The sequence below is a fragment of the Tachypleus tridentatus genome, chromosome 6, assembly GCF_004210375.1.
Source record: "Tachypleus tridentatus isolate NWPU-2018 chromosome 6, ASM421037v1, whole genome shotgun sequence".
Classification (NCBI taxonomy): Eukaryota; Metazoa; Arthropoda; class Merostomata; order Xiphosura; family Limulidae; genus Tachypleus; species Tachypleus tridentatus.
Window position 1 is genome coordinate 134971618 of NC_134830.1, and position 25251 is coordinate 134996868.

Sequence of the window (25251 nt, forward strand, 5' to 3'; positions counted from 1 at the left end):
CTTTCGTGACATTTCCACGAATATAAATGAAATAATAACGCGTAAGAAAGAAAACGGGAACTATGAACTTGAGTGTTTTTACCAACAAAAAGTACTTTGCATTTAAAGTTTGCTTAAGGGGAGATAGGCAAAGTTTAGTTTAGATTTAAAACTAAGCTATGAATATTCTCCTGTAGAAAACTCTTGTTCTAAAGTTCCCGAAAGTTGGCGTTATCTATCCATCTTTACCAAAGATTACACAGACAAGCGGTTTGATAAACAAACACAAAAGTTGTAGAGTGTGTGTGTGTGTGTTTTTCGTATAGCAAAGCCACAAAGGGCTATCTGCTCAGCAAAAGTTGTAAAAAATGTATTATTTCATGGGTTAAGAGAAACAGTAGACTGTGCACCTGTTTGTTTGTTTGAAGTTAAGCATAAAGTAAGAGGGAGAGAGCAAACAGTTGAAATAGATTAAATACTAAATTCGATAACTACTCAGAGTCATACCGAATGAAACAATGGTGATATAGTTCCTAGTCATAATAAATTATACATTGTTAATGTAATTCCAAGCAATGGCAAATTAAAGATTGTTAGAGTAATTCCTAACCATGTTAAATTAAACATTATTAGAGTAATTCCTAACCATGTTAAATTAAACATTCTCAGTGTAATTCCTAACCGCATATAATTAAACATTATTGGTGTAATTCCTTGCCATAACACTACAAGTAACTTATAAGTTAAGCCTACTTTAGTCTGTGAAAAGCAAATTTTTATATATGCAAATGTTTTTCTTCATCATTGGCTTTTTCCAAGACTTTTAAAATAATTTGTGTACAACAGTAACCCATTCAAGAACAGTCATCTTAGTTGGGAATCTCAAACTTACACGTTCTTATCACAGGTTTTCCTTTAGTAGACACGTTCTTACACACAGGTTAACAGTTTTCCTTTAGTAGGTTAAACGAATACACTACATTTAAGGCAGGAATAGAGTCCTTAAATCTAAAGTAATGGAATTCTCGGTTCTATTTGATAGTAAACCTTACAAAGTATATTTCTAAGTTTGTTTTTTACTCATGAAATAATCTGTTTTGTTTGTTTTAAGTTTCGCGCAAAGCTACACGAGGGCTATCTGGGCGAGCCGTACCTAATTAAGCAATGTAAGACTAGAGGGAAGGCAGCTAGTCATCACCACCCAACGCCACATTTAATAAATTTCACCATCCATAAGAAAAATAATTTATTGAAATTATGGTTTAAAAATGAACAATCATCACAGAATATATCTTATTTGTAGACGTAGTTATCAGTAAAAGTGTCTTTCTTGCTTTTCTGTTGCAACAATCACGAGTTTCTTAAGTGTGTTAAATGTTTTATGTTCGAAACTTACCCCTTTTTTGTAATCTTTACTGATTAAATTTGAAACATATTTCTGTGGAAATTTCAACTGTTTTATTTATTTCTCGGCTATAAATATACTGCGTAGTTATAAAAATATTACACAGTTATGATTGGTGCTGTTGTTCCAGAGAAACGTGTTTTGGACGTATACATCGTAAGATCTTCATGTGAAGTTTCGTAATTTTTTGTGATTGGACAAGATTTGAACCAAGTTTTCTTTTAAAAAAACGACATCAACAACACTTGCTATGAAGTTCGCAAAACTGAAGAACAAACACACAGATATTATATAAGACCAAGTCCACAGTTGAAGTGACCATTGTTACTCTAAAACAAGGTGTCCAGAAATCAGAGTTTTGCTGACAACTGGCAGTGTAATTTATACTGTTATGTTTACTATTCAAGTACTCCAAAAAACTGATATACTTGACCAAAGTTCCTAAAATAAAAAGCAAAAGTTTCATCTACATATCTGCGATAGAAAAAGAATTCTGACTATTTCGTGCAGTCTTTCAGAAGTCCGACTATTTCGTGCAGTCTTTCATCCACATAATACAATGGCTCAAAGTGGGTGCTGGCCTGAAAATTATGGCAACAACATCAATATTATTGTAAAGATTACTGTCAAAAATGGTATTACTTTGCAGCAAAGTTGGTGAACTTTAACACAGAGGAATTCGGGAATAGTCAAACTATCGGACCCATTGTTGTTGAAAGTCAGTTTGACACTAGACTGTATAGTCTATCTAGTTCAGACACTCGACTCGTAATCTGAGGGTCGCGGGTTCGAATCTCGGTCACACCAAACATGCTTGCAAGTTCAGCCGTAATGGCATTATAAAGTAACGCTCAATCCCACTATTCGTTAGCAAAAGAGTGGCCCAAGAGATAGCGATGAGTGGTGATGATTAGCTGTCTTCTCTCTAGTCTTACACTGCTAAATTAGGGACGGCTAACGCCGATAGGGCTCGTGTAGCTTTGTGTGAAATTCAAAACAAAACAAAGAAACAATCAAAACTCGTTGACACAACGAACTTTGGTATCCAACTTTATTTGTTAGGTTTCATTTGAAAACTCCAAACTGCCAATGATCATGTATTAATTAGTGGATACCACTAAGAAACAGCTGAAGTGTGGTTAGAAACTCTAATGTTAAGATTTATAAGTCGTAACGGACACTCATGTTTTTGGGTCATTGAGGACCTGGGGGGGTCAAGTATCTTCGACCTCTTTCTCCCGTAACGGACACCCTTCTTTAGTAGATTTGGTTTGTAGTTTGCGCAAAGCTACACGAGGATTGTTTACGCAAGCTGTCCCCAACTTAGCAGTGTAAGACCAGAGGGAAGGAAGCTTGTCAACAACACCCACCGTCAACTTATTGGCTACTATTTTTACCAACGAATACTGAGAGTGATCGTTATATTGTAACACACCTATGTTTGAAAGTGGGAAAAGGTTCGGTGACGGGGATGCGAACCTCCTGATCCCCAGATTGTGAGTCAAACGTCCTAACATATCATTCTGTATGAACTTTAAGAATACCGTAAATATAACTCCTGGATGACTACCTGATGGTCTAATATTCAAGTGTTGTGACTGGTTTGAAAACACCATCCGTCTTCAATTTTAAAAAATTGCTTCTCTTTTGTTAGTCAAGTCACAATTTAGCTAAATCATTTAAATATTTTTTGCATTTCTTACATATTCATATTTGTACAATACTGTTATCTGAGATGTGTTTCAAACCATAAACACTTCAAATTCCCGAGACGTATTTTTAACTATAAACATTTCAGATTCCCGAGACGTATTTTTAAGTATAAACATTTCAGATTCCCAAAACGTATTTTTAACCATAAACATTTCAGATTCCCCAGATGTATTTCTAGAACTAAGTAGGCCTAGTATACACTTTACTTCTGATCTATAAGGTTTTGTTGGTTTGTGTTAAGTTTAATTCCTTGCCAAACAAAGTCAAACACTGTATCTCAGAATGGCTGGTATGGGTATTAACACTTGTATTGATAAGGAGAGAAAAATACACACCAGCCGTTCTGAGATACATTTTTATTTCAAATGGATTTCTCATCATCAAGAAGAAAGTCAAACACTGTGAATGTAATACCTAATCATACTAAATAAAACTGTTAATGTAATACCTAATCATACTAAATAAAGCACTGTTAATGTAATACCTAATCATACTAAATAAAGCACTGTTAATGTAATACCTAACCATACTAAATAAAACACTGTTAATGTAATACATAACCACACTAAATAAAGAACTGTTGTGCAATTCCTAACCATATTAAATAAAACACTGTTGCGTAATTCCTAATAATATTAAATAAAATACTTGTGTAATTCCTAACTATATTAAATAAAACACTGTTGTGCAATTCCTAACCATATTAAATAAAACACTGTTGTGCAATTCCTAACCATATTAAATAAAACACTGTTGTGCAATTTATAGCCATATTAAATGAAACACTGTGTAATTCATAACCATATTAAATAAAACACTGTTGTGCAATTCATAGCCATACTGAATAAAACACTGTTGTGCAATTCCTAGCCATATTAAATAAACCACTGTTGTGTAATTCCTAACCATATTAAATAAAACACTGTTGCATAATTCCCAATAATATTAAATAAAATACTTGTGTAATCCCCAACCATATTAAGTAAAACACTGTTGCATAATAACTAATAATATTAAATAAAACACTGCTGTGTAATTCATAAACATATTAAATAAAACACTGTTGTGAAATTCATAGTCATACTAAATTAAACATTGTTGTGCAATTCATAGTCATATTAAATAAAACACTGTTATGTAATTGCCAACCATAACTTGTAAACAACACACATTTTCTATACAATCATTGTTAGTAAACTTTATCCCTTCCCACTTCGTAGGTTGCAATGGTTTCTAAGGGGCGTTGCGAAAACGTAAAAGTGTGTCAGTAATTTTCCATTTTTTTGTAAAATAATAAAGACTCATGTAACTCTTACATGAAAGTGTAATATTACGAAGATGACCAAAAACTCATTGTATATTTAGAAGGACGACCCAAATGTATCATTTTGAGTTCTGTTGGTCATTAATATTTAATAATATCATTCTAGACCTAGATTATGACCATTATATGGAAAGCAGCAAGTCAATTATTTTCATTTCTAAGTTTCTGCCGAACCCGCAAAAACTAATTTTTCTTTCCGTCATATAATATTCTCCAGCATGAGAGGGTCGGATGGACAGATAGTTAGGGAGCACTCGAGTCGTAAGTTTAGGATTGTGGACTCGAATCCCCGATGTACGAAACGTGTTCGTCCTTTCAGGGCGCTATAACTAAAGACCAATCCCACTATTCGTTGGTAAAAGAGTAGCTCAAGAGTTGGCGGTGGGTGGTGATGACTAGCTGCCTTCTCTCTAGTCTTATACTGCTAAATTAGGGACGGTTAACGCAGATAGCCCTCGTGTAGCTTTGCGCGAAAATTAAAAAAACAAAGAAATAAGCAAATTCTCTAGAGGTCAATAACCATCTACATGTTTGACTATTTACTTATATTTGTTTATTTATCTGTCAATAAGATACGTGACTAAATTTGACTAAAATATTCAGTGCTGGTTGGAGAAAATCTTCAAATTATACAGTTATTTATTAAGACCGTTCTACCCGTTATTTAGAGAAACAAACGAAATTCAAAAACAACAATTATATCTGTAGCACGAGACCTCTTCAGACTATTTTCCTCCATAAATTATTGGGCATGAGTTTGTTTCACTTTCCAAGTAATTTACAGTTAACACCAGTGTTTATACAATGATTCAGGTACTTGACATTCATAGTTAACACCAGTGTTTATACAATGATTCAGGTACTTGACATTCATAGTTAACACCAGTGTTTATACAATGATTCAGGTACTTGACATTCATAGTTAACACCAGTGTTTATACAATGATTCAGGTACTTGACATTCATAGTTAACACCAGTGTTTATACAATGATTCAGGTACTTGACATTCATAGTTAACACCAGTGTTTATACAATGATTCAGGTACTTGACATTCATAGTTAACACCAGTGTTTATACAATGATTCAGGTACTTGACATTCATAGTTAATACCAGTGTTTATACAATGATTCAGGTACTTGACATTCATAGTTAATACCAGTGTTTATACAATGATTCAGGTACTTGACATTCATAGTTAACACCAGTGTTTATACAATGATTCAGGTACTTGACATTCATAGTTAACATCAGTGTTTATACAATGATTCAGGTACTTGACATTCATAGTTAACACCAGTGTTTATACAATGATTCAGGTACTTGACATTCATAGTTAACACCAGTGTTTATACAATGATTCAGGTACTTGACATTCATAGTTAACACCAGTGTTTATACAATGATTCAGGCACTTGACATTCATAGTTAACACCAGTGTTTATACAATGATTCAGGTACTTGACATTCATAGTTAACACCAGTGTTTATACAATGATTCAGGTACTTGACATTCATAGTTAACACCAGTGTTTATACAATGATTCAGGTACTTGACATTCATAGTTAACACCAGTGTTTATACAATGATTCAGGTACTTGACATTCATAGTTAACACCAGTGTTTATACAATGATTCAGGTACTTGACATTCATAGTTAATACCAGTGTTTATACAATGATTCAGGTACTTGACATTCATAGTTAATACCAGTGTTTATACAATGATTCAGGTACTTGACATTCATAGTTAACACCAGTGTTTATACAATGATTCAGGTACTTGACATTCATAGTTAACACCAGTGTTTATACAATGATTCAGGTACTTGACATTCATAGTTAACACCAGTGTTTATACAATGATTCAGGTACTTGACATTCATAGTTAACACCAGTGTTTATACAATGATTCAGGTACTTGACATTCATAGTTAACACCAGTGTTTATACAATGATTCAGGCACTTGACATTCATAGTTAACACCAGTGTTTATACAATGATTCAGGTACTTGACATTCATAGTTAACACCAGTGTTTATACAATGATTCAGGTACTTGACATTCATAGTTAACACCAGTGTTTATACAATGATTCAGGTACTTGATATTCATAGTTAACACCAGTGTTTATACAATGATTCAGGTACTTGACATTCATAGTTAATACCAGTGTTTATACTATGATTCAGGTACTTGATAGCCATAGTAAACAGTGGCGTTTATACTATTCCCTTGTTCACTTACAGTTAAGGTCCTTCTGAACTGAATGGGATTTATTAGCTTATACCTTGCTAAAAACTACATGTAGGAGAAACCTCATCCTAAACATGAAACATGAGACCCACTACCAGTAGAGTGACATCCAACTAGCTACAAATGTTTTATTATTATTTGTACCTCAGTCCTTCGCTTGCTACTCACATTTAAATTATGGCTAAATTTAGGGAAACATACTCTGTTGCCGGCTGATTAGGTATCAAAGTGAAAAAGAACTTAGGTACACAAATATGCTTCCATTACTCACAAACTTGAACGTGATTTCTTGTCCAGTGTTCATTATTTCTCTTTATCACCATGCTTATTACAAACACTTCTGTGTATATCGAGTATTATATCAAACATGTGACTAATTTATACGAATTATGATTGTGGTCAATGGTAAATGAAAATAAGTTAATTCATTACAGCGCATGGTTGATTGAAAATAATTTTCGTGGAGATGTAAATTATCATATCCAAAAATTGATCCAGTTTTTATTTTTTTCACCTACAGAATAACGATTCTGAACCCATCATGTACGGAATCATCATGAAAGGGTTGCCAAGAGTTACACATGGCAACAGAAGGTGGCCTGTTGTAACGGAACGTCATACATTAGTTTGTTTTTGAATTTCGCGTAAAGCTAACTTAGTAGTGTAAGACAAGAAGGAAGGCAGCTAGCCATCACTATCGACCCCTAACTCTTGGACTTCTCTTTTACCAACGAACAGTTGGATTGACCGTCACATTATAACACCCCCCACGGCTGATAGGACGAGCATGTTTGGTGTGACGGGGATTCGAATCCGCGACCCTCGGATTACGAGTCGAGTGCCTTAGCCACCTGGCCAGTTCTATTTACGGGTATAACAGTGTTTTTAAGCACTCACCAAAATCAACGTCATTCTGAACTTGCAGAATATTCGTCGACAAATATTTATTATTTGTACATGGATTAATTACACTATGTAACAAAATTTTTACTTTTTCTTGTTCCTGGGCAGAAAGTGTTATTTCCCAATTGCTTATGCCTAGAGTAAATGGAAAAGGCCTATTTTTCTATTCAAATTTTGCTTTTGTGACCTGGGAGCATATAACGAAAACATGATGGGAGACTATATTTGGGTGCTGATACGTAAAAGTGATTTACATTACAATCGCAAATCTCGAAAAACTACTCACTTCTAAGCATTTTCGTTCATTTTTGTATAACTTTAGTATAAATACATGTAAATCTTGATTCATATGTTGTTTTATTCAGACCTTATGTAAATGAAAATGTGCAAATTTGCCCGTATTTACATAGAAACTAGGTTAATTTCTAAAGTTCATTATCCAGGTCGCAAAAGCAAAGTTTGATGGGAATAATGGCCATTTTCTGTACTTTTACAACACAAGCAATTAAGAAATAATAACACATACTATCCAGGAACAAAATTTGTGTTACATAGTGTTATCTCCGGTACAAAATGTATAATATATTTTTATATATTAAAAACTGGACTTCAGAGGGCTGACCGAAATTAATTCTTTTTTGACCTCTTCAGTACTCAAAATATACAGCACTACTTAAAATATCTGGACGCTCACGTGAAAGATACGAACTAGAAAAATACCGATACTATATGAATAAAAAACTGAGTACCATTCATTAGAAGAATGTTGAACAAACCTTAAACTACACATGTTAGGCCTAAACTAACTACACATTCCTACACTATAGATACTGCACACTTGAGCTAGTTTTGATATATTGTACACTCGAGCTACGTTATGGTGACTACAGAGTTGAGCTAGCTATTGGTTAAACTGAGTCTTCAGAGGTTAGCCAATCGTAGGGCATATAGACTTAAATTAATTAAGCTAGCCATGTTACACTTAAGCTACCTCGTATATGCTAAACTATGCTTAGCAATGCAGATTTAGGCTAGTCATGATATATTGTAGACTTATCTGCATTATGGATAGTGTGTTATGAGCACTGCAGATTTAAGACGGACATGATATACTGTAAACTTAACATATTTTAAAGAAAATAGAGACTTGGTGTAGGCATTGTAGACTTATGCTAGTCATGTTATGAATATTAGAACTGAGTGTTATGTTACCGGCTCTAGAATTAAGCCAGCAAAGTTGTCAACATTGTAGATTTAATATACTCAAGGTGAGGAGTACTGTTGAATGAAACTAGTAATAAGGACTAGATGGACCAAAAATATAAGATATGTTGAGTTGTATTTGATTATTCGCAGCTAAATTCCTGCGTATTTACTTAACTATTTATAGAAAAAATAGTAGAATTTATTTAGATTTTCACGAGGAGGTTTGTTCTTGTTTTAACTTGTTATTTAAAACATCATAAACTGACAAAAAGAAACATTTACTATAAATTTCGTGTACATTAGGTATTTTAATTTTTAAAGAGGGGACAACTTTTATTTCAACAACAAAAAATAACTGGTTAAAATTAACAATCTTCATTCTTTAGGTTCTTTAACGTTTAAATAGGGGACAACTTTTATTTCAACAATAACAACAAAATAACTGGTTAAAATTATCAGTTTGTGTTCAGTAGTCCAATAATTGTTAAGAAAACCAAATGATTTCTACGTTGATGAGAGGTATATACTAAATCACGGTAAACTTAAAAACACTGCCGCTGTAGGATAGCATACTTTTTGTAGACATTAAAGAAACGACCAACAGTGTAAGTTAAATTGTTAAACGACTAAGCATGCTTCACTGTCATTACAATAAGTATCCTGGTAAGAGTCGAAAGATTTTCTTCCAATATTGAAAATGTACGCATAATATAGAATGTATACGGAAATAAACAATCCACTCCTAAACAATACACAGGAAACACATCCTGGCAAGGAGATTAAATCCAGGAAGCTTTTCTCACGCTAGGTTTCGAACTAACAATGGTGAAAAACAAATCTCGAAAGGGGTGGCACCATATAGAACTCTTTCTGATATCCTGCTTGTATTATTTTATACATGTTACTGCCGCCTCATGTTTTCTAGCAATATCGTAATTTAGTTTCACGTTTGTTATAAATGGAAACCTAAGCGCTTCCAGCAGCATTATCATGTAATTTGATGTTCGCAATAATCGTGTAACTTAGCACATTTCCCAGTTATGTTGTTAAATAATTTGACGTTCGTTGTAACAATGAAACTAATCACGTATCCAACAATATCACCACACAGTTTAACGTTCGTTATAATAACGAATCTAAGCACGAAAACTATGTAGCTTTTGCTGTTTCTATTACACACGTTGTGCTTTTTGGTTGAGAAAGACACGAATAATTTTAATTTATTCATTTAAAAAAAATTCCTTAGAGTACCTAATGAACCTACTGTTAAAGGAACAGCAGCTATTTTCAAGGCCGTACTTCAGGAAGAAGTTGCACAGTGTTGCTGGATGTTTATTTCTGTCCTACATGTACACATCAGGTGCTTCAAGAACACATTTATTCTTCCAGTGACGGTGTTCATGAAACCGATGGACACAGCGTTGTGAAAGTCGATGTGTGGATGAATTTGGCCATGCAGTAGAACTTGAACGATTGCATGTTGTGTTCTCATGACGTCATGGTGTCATCATGTGTAGGTCGTGGCACGAAAGCCATCGTCCGAAATTATGTTCTTGCAGTTTCAAACAAGTCAGTGTAACATATACGTTGTTTTCTGCCTGGTTTACACAGTGACCTTCACAAACAGTGTCCATCGGTTTCATGACCTCACTTGTCTGAACTCAAGAAGTGCTCTTTGAAACTCTCGGTGTATAAAGATTACACATCAGTTGCATTAATGTTTAATTCCTAAAGGAAACAGAGTATAAATACAGAATCTTAACATACCTCTGATGATATTTTAATACAATATTCATTGCACAGAGCCAATATAAAAAAACGTCCCTCGTAAAAGGCAGAAAAATAAAACTAGTTTACAAAGTACATTGTGGGAATTATAAAATGTACCTTAGAGAAGTATCAGTAGATATACGATTAGCACAGAAGCAGAGATACAATCTCTCCTCTTTATTGTTTGCGGACTTACTGCCATTTGATGCACATTTTAAGAAAATAATTTCAAAATATTATTATTATTATTATGTTAGACATATTACAGAAATGGAGCGACAGTATATATATATATATATATAAGGAACGGATATGCATTCCATTGAAGTTCGCAGAGATACTGGCAATACGAAATAAAAAATAAAAGTGTGGCCCGAAAATAAAACAAGCTGAGAACCACGGAATTAAAGTGATAAAAATGATTATAAAGTTATTCCAGATTATAAGAAATGTCTGTGTAGAACACAGAAGACAATAAACTTATTAAGATATGCCCACAAAATAAGTGTGACAGTTTCAGGCTAAGTATTAGTATCAAATATTATAAAACATGATCTAAGTTACACCGTTTTCAAGTTCCCCTAAAAAACAAAAATAGTGAAAAACTGACAGACAAATAAAAGGTAGTCAGAGCTTAGTTTGCACACTGTGTAAAAATATTTTGCACATACAGAAGTTAATTTTCAGGCATTATGTTATGTACAGATGTTCAGACACTCTTTAATTATTATTTTATCAGGAGTTCCTCTGATTCTCTAGAACATGTTAAATTATGTACAGATGTTCAGACACTCTTTAATTACTATTTTATCAGGAGTTCCTCTGATTCCCTAGAACATGTTAAATTATGTACAGATAATCAGACACTCTTTAATTATTATTTTAACACTAGTTCCTCCGATTCTCCAGAACAGTGGTTCCCAACTTTTTTATGACCCGCACCCCTAAAAAATTTTAATATGTTCTCGCACCCCTCATAGTAATTATTTATTTAAGAATAAAGGTGAAGGTGGTCAACACAAATTTTTATAATTAGTTTTAATGATATATAAACAGAAACAAAACATTTGGAAAGGAAAAAATATTACAACAAACTAAAAGTTGCATAAACCTTACATGGCCAACAAAAAATAAATTTTCATTCATGCAATGAAATAAAATTCGCACCCCTGGTTGGGAACCCCTGCTCTAGAACATGTTAAGTTATGCACAGACGCTCAGCCACTCTTTAATTATTATTTTATCACGAGTTATTCTGATTCCCTAGATCACGCCATATTTTCATTAACACGCATCATATTAATACTACCTTGTATTATGCCCATTACTTGCTATTTCGCATAAGTAGGACAAACACGTGACCTCGCATCGTGCCATTCCGACATCAACTACGAGAATGTGATTCGCGAAAGTGTAAGTGTGAAAGGCGTGGTCAAATATGCTAATTACTATAAAAAATCATTTTTCAGAAATCATAAAGGTATGAAAATTGTTTCAATAAATATGTCAACATGCAGCTAATTTGATTTTTTTCCGTTTCTCCGTCATTAAAATACTCCGGTTTATTACAGATACCCAATCGTCACTAATGAAAGATATAAAAACGCCATTTTGAAGTCTAATAATATTGTTCACTTTTCTCCATTATCAGAAAACTAAAAAAAGGAATCAGAGAAATCGACTAAACGTATCAGCGTCTTTACGGCTACCTGGACCTTATCAGACTGACTTCTATACCCTATCAGCCGCGTCGAGATAAATAAACTTTCGTTACGAAACTGATTGTCACAAATAGCGTTTCCTCCCATTTAAAATAACATACTGTTTAGGGTCATCAAGGGCGCTCGACTCGTAATATGAGGATCATGGGTTCGAATCTCCGTCACACCAAACATGCTCGCCTTTTCAACCGTGGAGACATTATAATGTGACGGGCAATCCCGCTATTTGTTGGTAAAATAGTAGCTTCCTTCTCTCTAATTTTACAGTGCTAAATTAGGGACGGCTAGCGCAGATAGCCCTCGTTTAGCTTTGTGCGAAAATTCAAAAAAGAAATTCTCTAGAGGTCAACAACCATCTGTACGTTTGACTGCTTACTTATATTTATTTATCTCTCTGTCTATCAATCTATTTTCTTGAGTTATTTATCTTTTCATCTGATTTGATATTTATAAGTTAACCCTAACTCAGATTCACTGACCTTTTCATTTTGATAGGCTGTGACAGCGATAAATTCGGTCTCCTTGAAGACGTACGTACGGAACGTACTGTACGGTAGCTTGAGAATATCGTTAGCCCGGACAAGATGAAACCTCGGCTGGTACTTGTGCATCGAGTTCAGGATAGTCTGAGAAACGAATAAAAGAAAACTTAGATGAAGATCAGTTTATAGAAAACGCTATGACACAATCACTTGGCCCCCCAGTGGTTCAGCGGTATGTCTACGGACTTACAACGGTAAAATCCGGGTTTCGATGCCCGGGGTGGGCAGAGCATAGATAGCCCATGGTGTAGATTTGTGCTTAATTCAAAACGACAACAACACAATCACTTTTGTAATAATATTTGATCAGCGTTGAAGCGTGTTCTACTCGAATAAGTTAAAACCTACTTGGTTAAAACGTTGTCATTAGCTAAACTAGAAGGCAGATGAATGATCCAGTCAAAATGAAATTTCAGACAGAAACGTTTTTGTTTTCAGGAGTATTAGTTAGGTAAACATCGGTTTAAAAGCAACACGTGTGTTTTACGGAAGGTTTATTTAAAACCTTTACATGTCTAGTTCTTTTTAAAACCAAACTTGAATTACGTTGGGTTTCCAGTAACGCTAAAGAACATAATTTTAGAAGATGTCGTGTTACATGTACACGTGCGTCGTAACGCTTGGTTGTGGCTGAAATTGACGCTAAGTGCTAATCGACCTCTAGTGCGGTAACTCTCCTGACTTACGATGGTAATATTCAAGTTTGATATCCGAGGTGGACACAGTAAAAATGGTTCAACGTGTAGCTTTTGAACTTAACGACAAACAAACAAACGCCGGTTATCTACAGCTTTTATTAGATAATCAATAGTTATGAAATATTCGAATTCATTATCTTTTCTATCTGAATTACTGGATTAAATTAAAATATATTAATTCCATAGTATTATAAAATGTAATAATTATTTGTTACCGTAAGGATTGGAAAAAATAGATAGTTTAACAACACAATGCTATTTATTTTTATTTTAACACCAAATATTTATAACACCAGGCAATATATATTACCGATATATTGGAAAAGGATTATATTGTAGTGTTTTGAATTTCGCGCAAAGCTACACGAGGTCTATCTGCGATAGCCGTCCTTAATTTAGCAGTGTAGGACGAGAGGGAAGGCAGCTCGTCATCAGCACCCACCGTCAACTCTCACGGGCAAGCACGTTTGGTGTGACAGGGATTCGAACCAGCGGCCCTCAGATTAGGAGTCGAGTGCCTTATCCATCTGGCCATACCGGGCCCCATAATGGTATGAACAAGCAAGTAACTGTATGAGTTAGGGTACTTGTAAATCTTTCAACTGGCTTGTTGAAACTATTTAAAACTTATAGGATGTAATGCGCAAGCACACACAGACACACAAAGAAGAGAAAATGATATTATTTCCTTACCATCACACTAGATGGCGCTAAACAAGTGAATCACAGCGTTTTAGGTGCTTTATCAGAGGCCCGGCATGGCCAAGCGTGTTAAGGCGTGCGACTCGTAATATGAGGGTCGCGGGTTCGTATCCCCGTCGCGCCAAACATTCTCGCCCTTTCAGCCGTGGGTGCGTCATAATGGTACGGTCAATCCCACTATTCGTTAGTAATAGAGTAGCCCAAGAGTTGGCGGTGGGTGGTGATGACTAGCTGCCTTCCCTTTCGTCTTACACTACTAAAATTAGGGACGGCTAGCACGAAACCTCGTCGTACCAAACATGCTCGTACTTTCAGCCGTCGGGGTGCTACAATGTGACAGTAGCCTAAGAATCTAAATTAGGGACGGCTAGCGCAGATAGCCTTCGAGTAGCTTTGTGCGAAATTAAAAACAAACAAACAAACAAGTTTTATCAGAATTATCCTCCACCTGGTTAATGGTAAGGTGATGGACTTATAAGGCTAAAATAAGGGGTTCGATTACCCGTAGTGGGCAGAATCCATATGTTCTATCGCTCTAAATCAAACAAACAATCTATATCGGAATTCTTATTAATACATACAAACCAACTACAGTTCTATCTGGTAATTCCATACAGACATTCTTAGTTCTCTACCTCCACAGTCTCCTTCTAAAACTAGAAAATGTACCTCGCACGCTAGTACTACATGCGCGTTACCAACAGAGGGTAATCGAGCTCCAAAGTTTAGCATGGCAAATCCGTTAACCTACCGCTGACCGACTATAACAAACGAATAATCAAGTTTGGGGAAACATATTTTTTAAGTAATTTAAAAAAGCAGTTTTAAGCAGTTCATCCAGAAATCATATACGCATATTTGATTGTTTTAACGAAGCTGCAAATGGCAATCGTCTTCAACTTACCATAAGTGTTGTTGTTTTTTAAATTTCGGGCAAAGCTACACGAGGGCTATCTGCGCTAGCCGTCCCTAATTTAGATTCGTAGGCTACTGTTTTATCACATTGTAGCACCCCGACGGCTGAAAGTACGAGCATGTTTGGTACGACGAGGTTTCGAACCCGCGCCCCTCGCATTACGAGTCGAGTGCCTTAACCACCTAGTAATGCCGAGCCTCCCTTAAGTGTTACAATCCCGAAGTATAACATCGTACGCCTGAAAGTTTACCGTTGAGCCACCAAAGGGTGTGTGGGAGTGTCTGAATTATTTATAAAGAAGTAGTTAGTAAGTATATCAATATGTTCAAAAGCATCTCTATCAAATTTATTGAACATCGAAATAGTTTGTCACGTGTATACGATGTTTGAATTTCACGCAAAGCTACACTAGGTCCATCTGTGATAGACTTCTATATTTTAGCAGTGAAAGGCTAAAGAAAGGGCCATCGCCAATTTTGGGGCGACTTATTTTACAAAAAAACACACTAGAATTGACCGACACATTATGACGCCCCAATGGCTGAAAAGGCGAGCATGTTGGGTAGGACGAAGATTCGAACCTGCGAATCTCAAATCGCAAGAGTTTGTTTTTTGTTAGTTAGTTTTGTGAATTTCACGCAAAGCTACTAGAGGTCTATCTGTGCTAGCCGTCCCTAATTTAGTAGTGTAGGACTAGAGGGAAAGCAGCTAGTCATCACCACACACCGCCAACTCTTGGGCTACTCTTTTACCAATGAATAGTGGGATTGACCATCACGTTATAACGCCCCCACGGCTGAAAGGGCGAGCATGTTTGGTGCGACGGGGATGCGAACCCGCGACCCTCAGATTACGAGTCGCGCGCCTTAACACGCTTGGCCATCAAATCGCAAGAGACCTAACCACTTAGATACGCCAGACCACATATTTATGTTTCAGTTTCTAGAATAGACCAAACTTTTTGTATCAGAAAATAACACTAAAAAACGTTATTTTTACGTTGAAGTAAATGCGAAACTGTGATGAAAATGTCCCTACTAGCTTTACGTTATTAACGACATGATATACTAAACGGGGAAATAGCCTTGTTCCATTACTAAAATCTTTATTGAGGATTTCATGAGTCCTCCCCTCAGAACATTTCACATCGGGGCTGAATCCCGTCATATAAATCTATAGATTCTGAGTGCCTTAACACTACTCCCGCCATATTTTCTAGAGTATTAACAAATCGATGGGAAATGTAATGTTTGAATAAATATAAAAACAACTAATTACTTTACCAGATTCATATTTAAAACCAAAAAATAATTGCACGATCTCATGTTAAACATTCAATTTTAGCGATTTATATCTGTGGTGTAAAAAGAGAATACATAACACGTGGTTGTGAAACTAATTTTTCAACGTTTCTTACATCCGCATTATAAATACGTGGGCTAATGGAGTTAAAATTACAGTGCATTTCCTACCGTTCGCATTATAAATACATCGACTCGTGGAGTAAAAATTACAGCATATTTCCTACTATTCGCATTATAAATACACGGGTTAATGCAGAGATGCCAACTATTTCAAATGACTGAGCGTAATGATTGTAGAAAGAGCCCGTTATCATTTGCGGCTACTTGGCCTGACCAATGTCTCTAACCTGTTTATTATTATTATAACTATTATTATTACTGCTATAGATTGCTCATTTATGACTGTGTTTTGTGTATTTAATAAATAAATTTTAAAAAATTCTTTTGAAATTATGTCTTTTATTTAGTTCAGAGTAACAAACATACTGGTAAAACAACATTGAACATGTACAAACAGTAAGCAGAAAAAGCCTTTGTGTAAGGACGAGTTTATATCATGTTTATGACACTTATTGTAATAGCTTTGCAGCTGTTGCAGCCTTTGCTTTCATGAGAATGTCTCTGGCTGGTTGGGAGTTATAACAACATTGTCCATTTCACTGCAAACACATCTTGTGTGTTATAATACTGAGGTGCTCAAGTTTGGTCTGAACTTGCTTTTGTTTTTAGTCACTAAATGAAATATCCTTTCACTGTCAGCATTAGAATGGAAGATTGTAAGAATTCCAAGCATAACACAGAATGTCATACTTCTGGTTGCCATTTCCATCCTTAACTGTAGACAGCTGAACCCAAAACTTGTCAACATTCAACTGAAGGACAGTTTCTGAGAAAGTATCAATTTGATAGTTCAAATATTGCCCTTTCAACTTGTCAATAGTGTTGTGCTCATGTGTATTGACAAGGACAGGATACCTGTCTGTGAAGAAGCGGTGAGAAGAGAAATCTTTGCTGACTTTCAGTTTTGGATCAGCAACCTCTGCGTGAATCAGAAGTACATCATTTAGAGGGGAAATGTTTCATCATGTAATTTGTAGCTGCAATATAGTATTTATTGACACTGGTGCAGAAGCTGATAAGGTCCAGGTCCTTTTCATATTTAACAATGTATTCCTTGGCAGTATTTCCAGTAGAAACTGCCTCATCAGATTTGTGTAAGGATTCATTGTTGTAGTCAAGTTCAGTGATGTTGCATTCAAGATATTCTGGTTTGATGTATCTGACAATTATATTTTTAACTTGTGTAATCAGAGTTCTATACATAATGTGTATGCAAGGTTCTTCTCTTTGCAATATCAAATTGGCTTGCTTAAATAGAAGAATTGCAGACTGAAGAAAAAGACAAAATAACAAGTTCATTTTGTTGTCCAAGAAAACTGTTAACTTATCTAACTCACTCTGTGCATAACTTTTCTTGGTTACTTCCTTGCTAGCTTTCGTTTTCTTCTCTTTTTTCATTGATTGTCTCTTCTTTAGTTCAAGGTCAGACTGCCTAAACATATATTGAGTTATATCAAATGTTTCTTTGTCTGCTTTTGGAGACTGTTGTCTTGTGTCCCTGTGTGGTTGATAGGATATCTTGAGTGTGTCCCTGTGTGGCTGGGAGGGTGTCTTGACTGTGTCCCTGTGTGGCTGAGAGGATATCTTGAGTGTGTTCCTGTGTGGCTGGGAGGGTGTCTTGACTGTTAAAGTCTTGCTGCCTGACTGAGCTGCACGTTTAGATCCTTTTGAATCTAGTTTTTCCTTTTCACAGTGAAAATACTTCTTCAATGGTTTTCACATGTCCAATATTCTTTTGAGGCACACCCCACGTGATAGCCATCTTGTATTAACAAGTTGTAGAATTTTTCTTGTGTCTTTGTCATACAATCCTTGAAACTCTTTGAAATGTTGTTTTCTGCTTGCACTTTTGTCCAGAAAATAATAGACATCTATCAATATATCAGAAATTGGGCAGGGCAGTTCTCTGGAAGCTTTCTGGGCAGCAATATTCATGAGGTGACAGGCACAGCCCATGAAGTAAATGCTAGGCTGTCGTCTTGAGATGTGTCCCATCACACCTTTACCTATACCAGACATAACTGAGGCACTGTCTGAAGAAAAACTAAGACAGTTTTCCCATGGAATTTTCCTCTTTGTCAGTTCGTGGTCCAAAAGCTTGAAAATATTCTCTCCCGTTGAAGCTTCTTTCCATTCCACCATTATCAAAAGAGAACAAACAATTTTTCCAAGCAAAGGGTCAAGATATCGTACAACCACTGGATACAGTTTCGAGTCATCCATGTCTGTGGATCCATCTGTGGCTAAACTGTAAACACTGTTACTAAGTATGCTTGAAATCACTTTGTCATCTTCGCAACCCAACATTTGTACAATGGCTGTAGTTTTGGTTCTAGCACAGCCATATCAGAGTATGGGAACATTTTTCTGAATAGATGTCTTGCATGATCAGCTTCAGCGAGGGGTAAATTATGAGCAATGACGGATTGCGTGAACATCACTTCTGCATTTATGGTTTCATATTCTGAATTCTTACTCATACATTTCAAAGCTACAATGATTTGTTCGCTAAGAATATACTTTAATACTTCGATGATTTCATCGCTAACAATATACTCTAATACTGCGATGATTTCTCAGCTAATATTTGATTTTATGTTTTGAATACCTGAATTCATATATACTACACCATTACACGATTTTATTTTGTGGTTAAAAAAAATATTTAAAGTCTTTTTTTTTTCTTCTTGTTGCTGTTCTAGCCCTACGTTTTGTTTCAATTGTTGTATCGCGGGTACACTAATAACGAAAAAAAAAAGAAATACATAAATAATTTTATATTTCCGCTCAATCTTTTTTATCACCAGAGGGAGGATTTTTATTGAGCTTGTGATATCGTCTGACTGCTATTAAACAAAATTTATAAGAGATTAGCCACTGTAAAAGGCTTAACATATTATAGTACATTTAAACTCTGTCACGCAGAACTGCATTTAGCATTAATACAATTTCAGAATTGCACAATAATGCGCGCCAAATACATAATCCTTAATTTACTGAATTTTTAAAGCAGTATTTAGTGATCCTTCGCGTATTATATATATATATATATATATCAGAAAAAATTAATAAAATATAATAATTTCATCTCATTGACTATGACAATAACTACTCATTCTATTCAACCATTTTCTCTTTCTAACAAATTTTTGGGTTCTTGAGCAAACCCCAGCCCAAACAAAAATAATAAAAAAAGCGTAGAACAAAGGGGCAGTTTGAAGGTAATCTAGCATTCAAGAAGGTAAACATGTATAAATAAAAATGGGTTTGTGTGAAACTCTGTTTGATTGTTTGTTTTGAATTTCGCGCAAAGCGACACGAGGGTTATCCGTGCCTAATTTAGCAGTGTAAAACCAGACGGAAGACAACTAGTCATCACCACCTACCGCCAACTCTTGGGCTACTCTTTCACCATCGTTATGACGTCTCCACGATTGAAAGGGCGAGTGTGTTGGATGTGACGAGAATGTAAACTGCTGTGTTTAGGCTCAACCACGAATATCACCAGGTTAAGAAACGTGGAGTATTTAGTGTTTTGTTTGTCTGTTTGTGTTTAAGACGAAATACACTTTATAACTATCAGATTTCTAAGTATTTCAGAAACTGAACGTAGAGAGAACGTTGGGGTAAAAATACCCAACAGTGCAAAAACAAAGAAAACAAAAAAAATAAATCACTGTAACTAATTAAAACCATACTGGCTAATACAACGGGTATTAATGAGGTAATAACAATAATAACACACATTTGGAATTTAATACAACACTATATTAATGGCTAAAAATGAAAATAATATTGAAAGACAAACTGTACCGACTTTTAGCTGTGAATAATAACATGATGAATAACGATAGTCTTGTGGAAAACGGGTCATACTGAGTATTAGCTGTGAATATTAACATGATGAATAACGATAGTCTTGTGGAAAACGGGTCATACTGAGTATTAGCTGTGAATATTAACATGATGAATAACGATAGTCTTGTGGAAAACGGGTCATACTAAGTATTAGCTGTGAATATTAACATGATGAATACCGATAGTCTTGTGGAAAACGGGTCATACTGAGTATTAGAGGTGAATATTAACATGATGAATAACGATAGTCTTGTGGAAAACAGGTCATACTGAGTATTAGCTGTGAATATTAACATGATGAATAACGATAGTCTTGTGGAAAACAGGTCATACTGAGTATTAGCTGTGAATATTAACACGATGAATAACGATAGTCTTGTGGAAAACGGGTCATACTGAGTATTAGCTGTGAATATTAACATGATGAATAATTGAGGTCACGTTGATAACCAGTTTAATATGTAATTTTATAACTAGCGATGTTGACCACGTGATCAGTTACGCTAAGAATAAAGATAATGATATAACATTACTGACTGAAGGAGAATTACTTAGGTGAAAGATGTATGCACGTGACGACGAATTGTTCAAGCCCAAAGGATTTATGTAGGCCTAACACAAGAACCTTTTCTATATAACATCAAAAACAATATTCCAGTGTTGAAAACAAAGTGCGTACAACAGCAAAAGGAATGACAGAGTACGATACAAATATTAAAATATAACAAAAATATATTTGTTTTTACTTTCTGTGTCGAACAAAACAAAACCAACAACAAGAAAAATAACTCGACGAAAATGTTCTATTGTTCGCTTTATCTCCGCGCGTTTATCGTTTTCCTTTGCGGATATTTTTATCAGTACTTAGCTTCATCGTCTCGGACTTGAGAATCCACACTCTTAACGATTCTTACAAGCTGTTGGTTTGTCCGTTCAGTGGTGCCGGCGGTGGTGCTTCTCGTATTGATTAGATCTGTGACAAAGACTTCTACTCGGAGAGTCCTCCTTCTGCGTTCATGGCACGGGCCGTTTCACTTGTAAATCCCCTCTCCACAGTCATCATCTATACGGTGCGGAAAAAAAAAATTCTTTTCCCCTCGTCTAACCCCCTGAATACCTGTCACCACGACCATCGTTTGTTAGCTGCCTCCATAATCTCTTCCCCCCTCTCCATCCGCCTCCAGACAACCCTAAAACAATGACAGTATGGTTTATAAGCTTTAGTCATTTTTGTCGGAGACAAAGCCCACGTACTTCTTAGTTATCAGTCGCGTTAATCAGTGAGCAACATGGCGGCCTACATCTCTACACCCAATTGATATACTGTATTAGATAGACTGCGGATGTAGGCTACTTGTCCCCGCGAGCTATGGGCCCCCTAGCGGGCTCTGCTTGGTCTGAAAACCGGCGCCAGGACCATCAGTGAACGGATAGTTGTCACCTGCTTCTCTCTGACTTAAGTAGCGTGCGAACCCTAGCTACAGTAACTCGTGTTACTAATTACTAAACAAGTTCAGGCAATACGGGATCATCTTTTCCCACTGAGGCCGCTTTTTATTTATTTTTCCGACACAGTTTAGATTTAAGAATATTTTCTTAATTCAAAATTTACGCATATTAATATTAATTTCTGATCGTACTGAGTAATGTATATGACTCATTAAATATACAGTCTCTATGTTGTCACTTAAACATAGTCGTTTGTCTGTTTGTAATTTAAGCACAAAGCTACGCAAAGGGATATACGTATCATGCCCACCACGGGGATCTAACCCCGGTTTCTAGCATTGTAGGTCTGGAAAGTGTCACTGGAGGGCTTTTATACACATTAAAAAGTACTGTTTCATTCATTAGGCACCCTCATTGTAACGATGTTATTGGCCATAAACCCAATAATATTCCACAAAATTCGGCCAGCTTAGGCGATATGGGTTAGTCCTACATTCATGTACTAAATTAATAATCTAAAACAATCTCTATAATAAAACAACAGTAGCGATAATAAGAACAAAAAAATAAAAATCACACAGTATGTATTATATCTCCCATTTAGAAATAACGAGATAAAATTACTTATATATTTTGCGGGTCAGGGTGGTGATTCCATCTACCTGGTCGTTTTTATTCTATTCTTTTGTAAAATCCAAACTTCAGACACATTTTTTCACGAAGTTTATCGTTATTTTCTATGAACATTGAGCACGAGTATATATTATAGCCAATAGCTCTATTTTAGGTTATAGGTTATGTAAGTGTATATTGTAATTAATAAATAATCAGACGGGACATTACACACGTGCTTCTTCTAACCAATAAACAAGTGGATGAAACATTATACAAGTGTATATTATAACCAACACATTCCAAAAGTAACTTTTTCTCAGGCATAAAAAATGTTCGCAACCAGAAACAGCTCATCCCCCCAAAAAAATACAACAACAAAAACTTACTGGTTGCGAGTTTGAGTCCCTTTACTGAACACGAATACCCTTTCAGCCGTAAGGGCGTTATATTGTGATGGTCAATCCCAATTTTCATTGGTAAAAGAGTAGCTCAAGAGTTGGCAGTGGGTGGTGTCGACTAGCTAGCTACTTTCACTCTAGCCTATCACAACTAAATTTAGGGCGGTTAACGGCTATAGTCCTCGAGTAGCTTTTGCACGTAATTCCAAAACAAACAAAAAATGGTTTTGACACAATAATAACAAATAAGAAACAACAAATAGCTTAGAGAATGTTCTTTACTTCATTATGTTCAACAAACAACAACAAAAAGGAATTAATTGTTTTCGACGTTTCTTAGCGACCAGCAAGGTGGCTTATCCACGAAACATCAGAACTTGTATATTTTCAGCTTGCGTTCAAAGTAACACATTATACCTCAAGTACAATACTTCCCTTACCCCAGCCCCATCTTTGGGGCATTTCTTGGGGTGTGTCTTGAAGTCACAAGGAAAGTTGATGATAACACTGTAGAGTTGAACTTTGACAACACTGGTTTTAACGTTCTGTTTATCGTCCTTCCATACCGACCATTTTAAATATATACAACGATGTTTAATGTTTGTACTGTTTTCAATTGTCCCATTAACCTAAACTTTAGACATTTAAAAATATTAAATAAAAACAAACCGTTCTCTTAAGAAACAAACAAAAAATTAAAATGGTTAAAAACGATTTTTTGTATTTTATTTTCTGGAAAAAAAAATGACAGTGTATCAGGCTTCACCCACATGTGATCATTTCAGAAGTTTACATTAACATGTGATTTGTAACTGTACTTTAGACTAAGTTTTGCTCATCCTTTGACAATATTCTTAATTTACAGTAATAAAAAATGCAACCCATTGATAACACAGACCTGCGATGGTTTTATTGTTTCTAAATGTTTACATGTTCTACAGTAATTCTTGTACGCTGACTACGAAAATTGTATCTATTTTTTCTCCATCACGTGCATGTTGTTCACGAAACGTCGTCATACGTACTTTAACATAATTGAATCGTTTTCACTGAACTACTAAAAATGTTGGCAACCGCTAGCTATGATTTCTCTTGACCAATCGCGACGTGAGTTTTATCTATCGTTCTAGAACCAAAACGTAACAATAAAAAATAATCCTTGTGGTAAACGAAATAATAATTTGATCGAAGTAAAAGATTTTTTCTTCTCGATTTATAAAACGTCCTCATGTGATAGAGAAAATGAATACTGTTTTCGGAACCTGCGTAGCTGAATTATGGAAAATCAGTTACTAAAACCAAAACGACTTTTATGAAGTTTAAATTCGCAGGCCTGCGTAATTCTAGGATCAAAAATAAATATTTATATTTCAACTCAAAGTTTGGTTTGAACTTCGCGCAAAGATATTCCAGAGCTATCTGCGCTAGCTGTTCCTAATTTAGCAGTGACAGATTAGAGTGAAGGTAGCTAGTCAACACCATCCACCGTCAACGTTTGAGCTACTCTTTTTCTAACGAACAATGAGACTGAACTTCACGTTAAAACACCCTTAAGGCTGAAAGGTCAAAAATGTTCAGTGAGGGGGAATCAAACATGTGACCTGAAGATTTCGAGTGGAGAACCCTAACCCCCAGGCTATGCTAAGCCGTCGTCAACTCAAATCACATAAGCCTGTGGCTCAAGGATTACTATTAGATGTTTAATCCCTGCAATGGGCATAGCGCATGTAGCCCATTAGGCGGATTTATGTCTAAACAAACAAAGTTTCACGAACACAAAAGTTTTGTATAGAACATTCTAACTGTTGTTTAAAATGCTGTGGGTTGCGTATCATTTGCATAGCATGCCCACCCACCATTCAACCTCGCTAGGGAGTATCACACACACATAATAGACGCACAAACAAAAATACACAAAACACAGTTTGGTTTACGAAAGACAGTCTCACAGATTAGTCATGATTACAGAGGTTTCTTCTTGCACTGAGAAAAAGTCAGAAACTCTGAAAGCCACAGATATGACAGCGAGGAATATTTGTTTTGGAAAAACCAATTCTGACAACCGATTCATCAGGTCGACAGACGGAACCGGCGCCACCAACCTGCTGAGCATGCGCATCATGTGGTTCCCAAACGGGGCCGATCGAGTGGGCTTTAGTCTAACGTCGGACTCGACACACGAAGAAATTAATAGAAGTCACGGCGTGTTTACTGAGAATGAATTGTTTATTTTGTGGTTAAGCACAAAGCTACACAGTAAGTTTTACCACGGGTATCGAAACACTGATGCTAGTGTTGTAAGTCCGCAAACATTCCGCTGTGCTACTGGAGGGAGGAGGGTGGCTGGGAATTCAATATCCTATGAAACGTG

At 35.7% G+C, this 25251-nt stretch overlaps 1 protein-coding gene across 1 annotated transcript in view; it reads right to left on the bottom strand.

The window, feature by feature from the left end:
• Nucleotides 1-25251, bottom strand: part of LOC143253735 (uncharacterized) — a 68020-nt gene that overhangs the window by 18195 nt on the left and 24574 nt on the right. Inside the window, exon 3 of the mRNA XM_076508041.1 lies at nt 12758-12904. Coding sequence (XP_076364156.1) covers nt 12758-12904 — 147 coding nt within the window. The remainder of the gene's footprint in view (nt 1-12757; nt 12905-25251) is intronic.